This window comes from Callorhinchus milii, unplaced genomic scaffold (assembly GCF_018977255.1).
Source record: "Callorhinchus milii isolate IMCB2004 unplaced genomic scaffold, IMCB_Cmil_1.0 Scaffold5, whole genome shotgun sequence".
NCBI classification, from domain to species: Eukaryota; Metazoa; Chordata; class Chondrichthyes; order Chimaeriformes; family Callorhinchidae; genus Callorhinchus; species Callorhinchus milii.
The window spans coordinates 13394882-13407306 of record NW_024704746.1 but is presented as its reverse complement, the minus strand read 5'-3'; the positions used below and the strand labels follow the sequence as shown (position 1 = coordinate 13407306).

At 39.4% G+C, this 12425-nt stretch overlaps 1 protein-coding gene across 5 annotated transcripts; it reads left to right on the top strand.

Moving 5' to 3' along the window:
- Positions 1 to 1200: 1200 nt before the first annotated feature.
- Positions 1201 to 10704, top strand: prpf38b (pre-mRNA processing factor 38B). Of its 5 annotated transcripts, XM_007887301.2 has the most exons (6): positions 1201 to 1701; positions 4143 to 4211; positions 5452 to 5603; positions 5690 to 5750; positions 9182 to 9399; positions 9484 to 10704. In XM_007887301.2, the coding sequence occupies exons 1-6, from the start codon at positions 1462 to 1464 to the stop codon at positions 10343 to 10345; spliced, it is 1602 nt and encodes a 533-aa protein (XP_007885492.1). In that variant the 5' UTR covers positions 1201 to 1461; the 3' UTR covers positions 10346 to 10704. The 5 variants fall into 5 exon arrangements, with proteins under 5 accessions (XP_007885492.1, XP_042191427.1, XP_042191429.1 ...); XM_042335493.1 differs by lacking the exon at positions 1201 to 1701 and having other exon boundaries at positions 4162 to 4221; XM_042335495.1 differs by lacking the exons at positions 1201 to 1701; positions 4143 to 4211; positions 5452 to 5603; positions 5690 to 5750 and adding an exon at positions 8272 to 8334.
- The last annotated feature ends 1721 nt before the right edge of the window (positions 10705 to 12425 follow it).

The window sequence follows — 12425 nt, the reverse complement described above, 5'->3', positions numbered from 1 at the left end:
CTAATGACTTATTATTAATAAGTAATTACCCTCTTGATTCCAACCCCCAGCTCGGGTGCAAACCCTTAACTATATCCATATCCTTGCACTCGTTTTCAAATCCCTTCATGCCCCGGCACGACTGGCTCCGGGCTTCTGCACATCCCCCATGCCCTCGTTACACCATCGGTGGCCACCCTTTCAGCCACTACTTCCTGAAACTCGAGACTTGCCCTTTCCTTCCCCATCTTCAGTTCATGCCTGAAGACCTCCCCCACTAACTCCCTGGCGTCGTGCACCACCACTGTCAAGCGCTCTGGGAACGTTACCCTGCGTGAGGGGCACTGTATAAATAATAATAACAGTAATAATCCTTGCATTTGATATAGCGCTTTTCACGTCTTCTAGGCGTCTCAAAGCGCTTCACAGAACAGACTGTAGAGTGAATTGACTGCATATTTTGTGGGCGAAACGCGGCAGCCGATTGCGCACAGCAGTGCCCCACAAACAGCCGTGGATTGAAGTGACCAATTTTGTCATTGTTTTTTTTGAGGGATTATCATCATGTATGTGGGAGTAAGGAAACTTGCCCAAGGTTTCACCCTGCGGGGAATCTCTCTCCCTTGCGAAGTGGGCGCTCTAACCACTGAGCTACAGGACTCCCATGATATAAATGTAAGTTGTTGTTAACTATCCAGCGCTCTGAGGTGCCCGATTTATGTCATTTGTTGTCGTTGACGAGTAAAGAGGGAGACGGAAAAAAAACACCCCCTATATACCCCTCTGTCCTGAAATTCCCCTCTGCAACCGACGTCCTCGGCAGGTCCTAATATATTGTCAGATGGTGATAATAATAGGATTATTAATTACTAAATGGTGATGAAAGGAAGCTGAACTCCGAGACGGCACCAAAAAAAAACCCCACAGAAGATGGCCGCCAGGGCTGATACCTGTCATTGACGGCTCAGGGCCGGGCTCGCGGCTCCCGCCCGCTCTTCAGCCGTTGACGCCGCCGCGCGGCCTCCGTCACGCCCTAATGACGGTTATGATTTTTTTCAAAAACAACACAACCCCCCCCCCTCCACCCCGCACCCCCCTGCTCGACCTCATGTTCCTCTCTCATTGGTCAGACGGCAAGTCAGCTGCCAGTCGCGGCGCTCCTCGTTGGTCCTTTCCAGCTGTCTGTCATCTGACGTCACTGCTCTTCCGTTAGCCGGTGGGGGGCGGCTGGCGCCATTTTGTTTTAGTTTTTAACTCGACGAGGACGCGTGTAGCACCGGCCTTTTTGCTCCTCACGGTGGACCAGTGACCTCAGTGGACGGTTAGCTATGTGTATTTAACAACATTAACGGGGTTTAATTTTATTAGAACAGTTTTTTTTAAAAAAAATCTCCCGTAGCCCTCTCCTCTCTGGGCTGGTTGTATGCGAGCGGTTAATGTCCGGCCATTCTGTCGTGAAGCGGAACTAAAAGCAGCAACGACATGGCTAACAACACGGCGGCCGGGAACCAGCCGCCGCCGCAGCAGCAGCAGCAGGCGGGAGGCAGCGTCAAACCATCCGCGTCGGGAAAACAGGGCAACGTGCTGCCGCTCTGGGGGAACGAGAAGACCATGAACCTGAACCCGCTCATCCTCACCAACATCCTGTCGTCGCCCTACTTCAAAGTGCAGCTGTACGAACTGAAGACGTACCACGAGGTCGTGGACGAGATCTACTTCAAGGTAAGAGGCCGCAGGGGCGCGAGGGCCACCGGGTCGGGTAGCGTAGAGGAGGAGGGAATTTTAACTTCACAATCGTTCCCGAAAACGGCTGAGATACCGAGATCGGCTCAGGGCCGGGGTTCTTCTTCCACCTTCCTTCCTCAAGAAGAGCAAATAACGTCGAAAGTTTGTTTCAAATCAATTAAGCGCGATCGGGTCCGCTTTCAATCCACATTGCCCCCCCCCCCCCCCAGCAGCAGTAGCACCAATCCTCTCCCCCCCCCCACCCACCACCAACACCCGGTTCTGAGCTCATTTATGGCTGCATCTTATGTGATGTGGTGCATATCCTGAAACGAGTTTGTATTTGGCTTCGTCTTTTTTTTAAAAAAAAGAATTAACAGCTGCGCACAACCGATTATTCAAACGTGGTTGTTCTCGGGGGGTTGGGTGGGTGGACAGCCACCCTGACCCGGGGTTTCGCGGGGAAGTGATTCTCTGCTCCGTTTCGGCTTTGTGATTTGATTGCAAGTATCGGGCGCCATTTGCAAACATAACTTATGGTTCGAGGAGTTCTCTTGAGGCAGGACAAAATGCAGCCAACCAGTTTTTGCTTCTCCGCTTTCTCTCTCCCCTTCCCCGTTTTCGCTTGCCCTTTAGGCTGACGGGAAACTGTTGATTTCTGCACTTCCATCTTGCTTCAGTCGGGTTTCGTTATTTCTAATATTTTATGTAAAGTGAGGTGAGGATATTTGGGGACAAGGGGGTGTTACTTCTTCAAGGGGATGTGCACAAACTGCTGCTGTCTCGTTTCACTTCGCTGCCGCTTTGGCAAGTCACAGATCAAAAGTAACACACATTTTAAGATCACGGTTCTATATATTTCATCATTCCACAATTGGAAAAAATGGTTTTAAGATGTGACTTTTTTTTGTTATGCACAAAAACTTTTAATTTACTGTGCTTGTGTGTGAGAGAATGAATGAGACGAAGCAGAATCAAAAAAAAAAAGTATTTTACTGGGTGTAGAGACTCTAAAAGACAAATTGTGGTTTTAAACAGCTTTAACTTTTGTGATCTGGGATTAACCTAAATTGAGTAGCTCGTCTTTGCAGGCAGCAAGATCGATTGCATGGACCTACTTTTTATTTTGATCTTTTCATCAGGTGTCAATATGAGTAATTTATCTCCAACCTAAATGCATTACTGTAGATTGAATCACTTGTCTAAAAGTTTTTTAAATGGAGATTGTTTTTTTTTAATTTTTGCATTGATGAATTGATTGACGTGATTGTCAAGCTAATCTTTAATGTTTAACGAATTTGTTGGTTTGTAACTAACCGATTTTACAGCTCTGCTTGTATTTTTTAAAAAATTCCAAGAATTATAAAATTGGCAATTATGTAATCAGAAAGTGGTTGTTTCTGTTTAGGCAGAAGTTGATATTTGTGTCTTCTGGAGTAGTATACAGGTTATTCTGTATACTATGTAGCAATCTAGCATTGTCTTGTTTCCTGTTTGGTTTAATGACCAAACAACTGACTGCTGCTTGGAGAAAGTAAGTGGGATCTCTTTGCTTAGTTGGCTTGAAGGTGACGTGTGCATCAAGGTGATCCTCTGTGGCAGTTTCACCAATGTGATACCCAAGATAGGCAAATGTGCCCCTTTGTGGGCAAGGTGCACATTCCATTGCCAGACAAACTGAAACTATATATGTGTGCTTCCTGTACTTTAAGTAGTTTGGTTTGGAGAGACTCACTGAGTGCGAGTCAGATACCCAGTTGACCCCTCCCCTCTCAAGAAACCTTCAGTTTATTTAATCTATAGTGATGTTATTTATAGTAATGAGACCTTCTGAAAACTTTACAATTCAGTTAATTTGTATTTGGATCAAGATAGGAATGGATCCATCTAATCTCCCCTCATCATTTTCTCATTTCCTTTTTTGATTAGTCAAAAAGGATCCATCTATCAATGGTACCGTGTGAAACTACTGCCAATGCTGAGTAATGAATGTAAATATCTCAAGATATATGTGGAAAAATTGCCTAAATACACAAGGCACGGTAGATCAAGGCCTGTGAAATGAATTGAGCTGATTTCATGTCTTCCCAATCCCAGGAAAGTTTTAATATCACCTGCTACTATTATATTATTCAGCATTGGCTCTCGGTCTTCTCAAAGCTTCTATCCCGGGTAATATTAAAGGATAGCTTTGAACTGATGTGGCTCGTTATAATGAAGTAATCATAGTGACGTAATTTTAAAATTGATCCTGATTTCATTGGAAAATGTTATTGTTTAATAAGATTTAATTAATAATTTTTTCTCGTTTCCTTGCTGCCATTGCCTCTACTGATAATTGATATTAATTCTATTTCAGCGATGTAGCTATTAAAATGACTAGGAATTTTCTTCCAATATGCAGTGTTTCTAATTAAGANTTTTTTTGCTCTTCAAAGGTTACTCATATCGAGCCATGGGAAAAGGGGAGCAGGAAGACTTCAGGCCAGACAGGCATGTGCGGAGGGGTAAGTAGAAGTACGTGCTTTATTTTCTTCTTTAATCTCTGTCATAAACTGTATGATCCACCAATGTCTCGTCAATAAACATTCTGAAAAAGGCATTGGTTGCAGTGAAGTTTCATTCTTCTGAAAGTTTATCTATTCAAGGAATTAGTTTTAGGTTGTTTACAAAATGATTGTTAATAGTTTTTGTTTGTCTAAACATTTTTACTAATTTCTAAGCAGTTCTATTCTGCAACTGTTGAAAACCCTATATACGTACAAGCTACTATTATAGTGCTATGTTTATTTCTAATTTGCAGTTGAGATTCATGGTTAAAATTGAGCTTGTGATATTTATTAACATTTTAGATGATACCAGATCTAAATAAAAATTCGTAGTTTTAAAAACAACCCGTATTTGTTCAGGTTCTTGTGAGATTGCAAAATTATTAAAATATACATTTTGCAGATATTTGGGGAATAAATTAAAGTGCATATGAATATATTTGGAGCAGGTTTCTTTTGTCAGTAATATATTTGAGCTTTCAACTAAATTCAAAGAAAATAAGTGAGACTTAATTTTGTTATGGTGCAATTGAGGAGAAAAGTCAGAACGTATAGTAACAATCATAATATGCTTTGAAGTAATTAAACTTCAAACTTGCAAACTTTTTTCTAAATTCATTCAATTATGCCAGGAAAATGTCTGTACATTAAAACAAGGAGTTGCATTATGCGCAGTAAATGTTCATAAAAGCTGAATCTAACATTCAAATGAGTAAATCTTGGCAAATCTACAGGTCCTCCTGAACACAAGGTGGAGCATTAAGAGGAGTAAGCCATATGTTTTATCTCCCTTTGATCACACTTATCATAGCATGTCATCATTGTTATTTAAAACATGAACAAATGTGAGTAACTGACTAAAGAAATTTGAATCTTTAAGTAGCTGTGGGAAAGTGACAAACATGAAAGCACAAAAAACCAATGATTTAGCTGGTGTTGATATTTGGTGTGTTTCACTCAGCTCAGCATTTAGATTATCAAAGTGACTGCGACACTTGAAGAGGCAAAGCACACTCACTACAATGTTTAGAGGCAAAAAACTACAGGATGGTAAAAGCATTGGAAAAAATTCTTAATTCTACATTAGCGTTAGACTTGAAAATATTGTTAAGCAATAGTTATTCTTTCTACTGACTTATTTTTGTGATTGTATAATGAAATTTGGAGGGTAATTTTTGAACGCTTTCTTTTATTTCAGGTACGTGGTGTTGGCACAGGAGGAATTGTTTCTACTGCCTTCTGTCTGCTCTATAAACTATTTACCCTCAAGTTAACTCGAAAGCAAGTGATGGGACTAATAACACACACAGATTCGCCATACATCAGAGGTTTAGGATTCATGTATATTAGGTATGCATATGCACTTTAAATACCTTGATAATTAAATGTTGTTTAATTTATGTTCAGTTTTAAGTGTGTTTGTTTTTCTTTTGCAGATACACCCAGCCTCCAGCAGACCTATGGGATTGGTATGAATCATTTTTAGATGATGAGGAGGTATGTTAGCAAGGGCTATTGTTTAATTTTCACTATTTGTGCAAAATTGTTGCATTGAAGTGGTGTTCTAAATATCTGGTGTGTGATAGTTTCTTGGATACATTTTTGTATTCATCTAATCTATTAGGGATTCTCCAAGCATTCTTCCATTCTCAATATACTTTCCATTCTGGATACATGTTAACATAGGATTATCAACTACAACCTAAAGACCAAGTCATCTCCAGTCCATTTTAATTTTCCTGGAATAGTTTTGGATATTTCATTTTTTTGTCTCCGCTCCAGTCTTGAATGGGAAGCTTTGAAATAAACTCATTCAACAGATGGGAAAGATGTAGTATCAACTGTGATGACTTCAGATTTATGACACTTAACTTGTTTTTAACTCTACAATGATGCTCCCTTTTAAGTTTATTTTAAAATTCTTCATCTTAGAATTGGGTTCAGTATTGTAGCGATTTAACAGCAGTATTATCTATTGGGATTTTGAAACGAACAACATTTGCTACTTCCACTGTCTCCCTAAGAAGCCTGTTCCATAAGATTTGTTCTAAATTTACCCCCAATTCGATCGCAGTTCGTATCCTCAGGATCTACTTTTCGGTACAAGATAAAACAGCTTATCATGTCTACATTATCTATTTCCTTCAGAATTTTAAAGACTGTAATCATCGCCCCTCAACCTTCTCTGCTCCAGTGTGAACATGCCCAGTTTATCTAATTGCTCCTCATAGTCCAGTCCCTCCATCCCCTCAGTCATTTTGGTTGCCCTCCTCTGTATCCTCTCAATTGCTGCAATTTTTTTTATATTGAATTGTAGTATGTTTTATATTAAATTGAAGTGGAAATAATGAACTGATGTACTTTTTTTAAAATACGGATTTGTTACATGGCCATGGTGAATAATTTGCTACAGAACACATGGCAATGATATTCCTATCATTGCTGCAACCGATGAGTGACATGTATCAAATGAATGTTGCTATAAAAACTTATGACATTTCATATTCTGGAACGAATCTGACTTTTAATGTTAGTGTAATTTGTGGTGGCTAATTGTAAGAAGTGCAACAATTTAGTTTGTTCAAAATCTTTTCCTGCTCCCTAATACACCTGGAAAGAATTGAAGGATATGCAACCACAATATACAGTTGGTCTACCACAGTGAAAGATTAGATTTTACCCTTTCCAAATTGTCTATTTTACAATGATTTGAGTGGCGTGGGAGAACTTTGTCACTTTTCTTTATTTTGGTTTATAATCTTTCACATTCACAAAGACATGCTGACAATCTATGCTTCTACGACCCCTACTTTGTGTCAAATTACAGATATAATTGATTAGTTTCTTGGTCTTTGCAGAAGTACATTTTAAAGTTTTACCGTCAAATTTTGTACTCCTTCCTCCCTATGGTAATGAAAAAAATCAGATGGGAGGGCCATGCAGCTTGATTGTTCGCTATTTTCACGTGCACAATGGGAAGAATGTACTAATCTAAAGGCATCCAATGATGATTCACAACGTTAATATAATTGGGATGAATGCGTTTAGTTATCATGAGGGGGTCATCTATCACTGAGTGAATTTAAATTATATTCTGTAAAGCTCAAAGTAAAAAGATGATTTGATTGAGCTGCGTGTAATGGGAAGGGTAGTTTGCTTTCCTTTAATAAAAGGGATCCAAAACAAAAGGTACTTTGTTTTTAAATATAACGTAAACAAGATAGCAGTCAGATCAGAAAACCTTCACTTAAAAGGATTATGAGACTGGAATACTCTGCCACAGAATGAATGTCATGAATGCAGAATCAACTGAATTGGAATGTAAAGATTTTCTTGTGTGAAAATTGATGGTGGGGTGGGGGAATGGGATTAAATGATCTCTATGATCCAATAAGGAAGGTAGCATTCTACAATAATTTCATCCTTGACCATGTAATTGACCTACTCCTATATTCCTACAAACTCAAAATAATCATATTGTACTTTTTTGTGCTTGCAATAGCAGTTGTTTTAAGGTTTTGTTCCTTTGGGGTTTGCAGTGGTAGTAGCAATGCAGTATAGTCTTATTACGGAGGAATAAAATCTAGACACCCACTTTCTTGCATTAAATAAATTTTCTTCAATATGCATACAGGCAAAGTGGCTGACATATGCGGTTTTGGTTTATCTCTAATCCCATGCATAGGATTCATCTAAGAATTTTTTTTATGGCAAATTGTTATTTTTACTCTGGACCTTGATATTTTTATGGTCTCTGAATTTTTTTAAAGAAGCTCTTATCTCATAAATTTTCATCAATCTAATGAATTTTATTATGTGTTTATGTGCACTTTGATTTGAGTCGTAGTGCTGAAAGTGCTTTTAGTCTACTTTTACTTAAGGCAACAGATAAACAAAAAAGCTGCAGTTCTGCCTGCGTTTGCATCTATCTATTCCTCAGAATTTTAGATCTGAACCTGAGTTGAATGAAACTCTGAGACTGCCTGCATTTAAGCTAATTGCCCTGTTTTCTTCTTTAGATCTTCATTGGGCAGCAGGTGAATTTGGAAATGTAGCTGAGCAACACTGTTGATTAATGTGTGTGAGTGCAAGCGCTTATTTTATGTTTAGACTGTCTTTTTTGTTTTTCTAGCTTAATAACAAAATCTGATTTTCCTGTGTGCTTGCACTGTAGGTTGGGGACTGACAATAGCTGACCAACATGTCCTGAGCTGTGAGAGGGCATGGCAAGAAGGCAATCATGCGGTAATGACCCTTTTCCACAGACAGTGGTCATCGTGGATTATGCAGTTTCAAAATATTTTGTTCTCAATGTTAACTCATAATACCTCACTGCTTCAAGGCAGTTGGTTTGCTATTGCTTCAAAAAGTTGCCTTAATGTTAAACATGGTTTGTTTCAGATATGAGGGTCACAAGGATGTAGAGGAAAATGTAACTGCTTGCCAATAGTTTTCAAGTGTAGCTGTACTTTTTCTAGCTGCATATTGAGATCGTTGGTCAATAGTTTGTGATCTATTTCAAGATTCTTAAATTACCAAATTTAAAGAGATTTAGATGTGGGAATTTTTTTAAAACAGGGCAATTAGACTGCAGTTTTAGATCACATATTGAGGGGGTCAGCTTACATTGTATTAGCCAGTTCTAGGAGGAATAGTGCATGTTATCTTGCAGATACTTGCACAAGTTAGTGGTATTACCAAAGTTGTACCAACAATCTAATTTAACCATTTTTTACAGGCTTCACTGCATTAATTTTGGGATAGTCTTGAGAGTCTTGCAGGTTGAGCTGCATGCCTTTCAAATACACATTTCTTAGGATACTTCAATGTAGCTCATTACTGGGGCTTTTTTAATATACTAACACAAATGTGAAGAGCATTCCTTAAAAACATTTTTTTGAGGATGTTATACTTATTATGTTTTTCAGGAACTAGATGTAAAGGCTGGAGGAGGTTGTGTCATGACAATAGGAGAGATGATTCGTTCTTTCCTCACAAAACTGGAATGGTTCTCTACTTTATTCCCAAGAATTCCAGTCCCAGTTCAAAAGAATTTGGACCAATTGCTCAAGTCTCGACCAAGGAAAATTGTCAAGAAGGATGGAATGGAAGAGGCAGAGCGTCCTGCAGAACGTAGACATTCACGGTAACTTAAGGCATTCTATTCATTGAAAAAAATGAGCTGTGAAAGATTTTAGAATTTACACCAACTTACTGTTTTTATTTTAAGGTCACCGAGAAGATCCCTTAGTCCTCGCAAGTCACCCAGGCGATCCAGGAGCAGAAGTCGCCACAGGGATGGTCATGGATCTTTTGGTTTTGAGAAAGAATTAGAAAGGGAGAGGGAGCGACAGAAAAGAGAACGAGAGCAGATTCGAGATCGAAGTGAAAAGGATAGGCATAGATCTCGAAGTTTAGACCGTAGGCGAAGTAGAAGTAGAGACCGACACCGAAGTCGAAGCCGAGATAAAAGGAGTGATAAAAGGGATAAGGACAGAGAGAAGGAAAATGAGCGAAGCAGAAAGCGAGACAAAGACCATGATAGAGACAAGGAAAGGGCAAGTGAGAGAGACCGAGAAAGAAATTTTGAGAAAGAACCAGAGAGATCAAAAGACAGGGAAAAAAGAAGCCGTTCAGAAATGGAAGACAGGAAGCATAAGGATGACAAGAGAGAGAAGGATGAAAGGAGACACAAAGAAGATAAAAAGGAATCCAAGAAGGACAAAAGGCATAGTAGAAGCAGAAGCCGAGACAAAAGGCATAGAAGTGGCAGTCCTGGTAGGGGTCGTAGAAGCAAAAGCAAAGAAAAGTCTAAACACCGAAATGAACATAAGGAGAAATCAAACAAAAGGAGTATTAGCAGAGAAAGGACTAGTGTGAATGATGGTGAACGAATAAAGAAACGACGCAGTGATAGCAAAGAACGTGTTCATAAGCGCAGTCGGAGCACAGAACGATCTCACAAGCAAAGCCACAGTGACGGCAAGGACCACTCAAGTAAACAAAGCCATGGAAGGAGTCAGAGTACAGAAAGAGAGAACAAAAGTAATGTGGAGGAACAGTTGGAAGGCAATGCTACAGATGAGGACTGAAAGTTTGAATCTTTAATTGTACAGTGAATAAATTGCTTGAATTGAACATTTTTCTTTAAAACAATTTTAAAAAATTATGCTATGGCTAGGATAAATGCGTCTTCAGATCCCTGTAGCCTGCAGATATTTCCTGTTTGTAGGGAAGTGCCTTTGGTAACCAGCTGTTCAACTTACCATTGTAGTTCAAAAAACAACTTTATTCTGTACAATGTAGTTGATGATACAAGATTTGTTTTTGTTTGAAATTATGTTTTTGCAAGTACATTATGTACATATGTTCTGAGAGTTTTAATCCGTGGCGCACCTGCCATGTTGGTTCATTTTGTATGATGGGCAATAAACTGCCAGTACTTCAACTACTCAAGTGTGGTGTGCTGATATTGTACAGAGATGATTGATATAGTGTTGTATGTTTTCATGTTGTAAGACAATATCATAAACAAGAACTCTATTAAAGATGAAAGTTTGAGATCAAAATTGTCCCAAAAGAGTAAAAGGAAGATTAGAAGAAACCTTCCCACAGCAATCAATCACAGTGTTAGTTGCAAGTGGTTTTTGAGGCCGAAAACAATTTTAAATTGAGGCTGAAACAAAGCCGGAAACAAGTAGATCCTTCTAATGAATGAGCAGTTCATGTTCATAAGTTAATTCGAACTAGGCGTGGAGCAAAAATAAAGTACTACTTTAGGGTTAGTTTCGTGTTCAATGACTATTTGGAAATGATATCCATATTGAGGTATTGCAAATATTCAAAATATTAAATCATTAATTATAGCTCAAGATAGTTTAGTGCACTTCAAATTTACGCTGACTCTTCAAGGAAAGTTTCTGCCCTGCTGTAGCTAATGAGACTCGAGTTTTTTTAAAAAAGTTCAGAGACCATTAAAATATCAAGGTCCAGAGTAAAAATGGCAAATTGCTATACAAAAAAATATTTCTTATATGAATCCTATGCATGGGATGACAGATAATGCAACTATTCATATCCTGATCCATTCTACAACAACAAAATTACATTCATAGAGCGTCTTTCACGTCGGGAGGACGTCCCAAGGTGCTGAACAATCAGGTGGCGGGGCCCGAGCTTAGAATAGAGGTGGTGTAAGGGTGAGAGAAGGCGGAGAGGTGGGAGGGAGACCAAAGGCACGGTCGAAGAGAAGGGACTTGAGACAGGCCTTGAAGGAGGCAAGGGAGGAAGTGAGGTGAAGGGACAGTGGGATGGAGTTCCAGAGTGTGAGGGCAGCGAGGCTGAAAGCCCGGCCACCGGGGGTAGGGTGGGTCGGGCGGGACACATGGAGCAAGCTGGAACCCGATGAACGGAGGGAGCGGGCAGGTTGGTAGGGAGTCAGCTGGTCAGAGAGGTAGGAGGGGGCAAGGCCATGGATAGCCTTAAAAGTGAGGACGAGGATCTTGAACTCGATCCTCTGGGGAATGGGGGGCCAGTGGAGTCGGGCGAGGGTGGGAGTGATGGGGTCACGGAGCCTGGTGCGTGAGAGTGCACGAGCTGCTGAGTTTTGGATGATCTGCAGCTTGTGAAGATTCTAACTAAAAATATCAGTTTCACTTGCACTAATGTATTCTAGATTTGGTGATGAACATTCTGTAACAGTCAGCTGTATACATTGGTCTTCCATTCCAGCAAAATGTAAGTATTATTCTATACCCCAAGATTTAGTAACTAATTGATATACAACATCTAATGTGTATTAGATTTGTCTTCAAAAAATTCTTGATATCTTAAGGTTTGTCAGTAATTACAAAGGCAAGTAGTTGACTAACAACTGAGTTTGCAGCTTGATCTAAGAACATGTTATGCTCATTAAAATAGATGATAGCAAACTGCTGGTAAAACCATTAAAACGGAGATTACAGGTTTGTTCCATAATCACATTTGGACACTTCGTTCCTTGTATAAATGTTAATACAAATATAAATGTTAATGTCTCACAACAATTCCACAAGTTACTAAAATGCTGAGATTTTTATTTCACCAAATACAGGAACAATATTTTACAATGAAGCCATTAAAAATATATTTTGATACAGACCACACAATGTTTTAGAAATCACTATAGTTAGC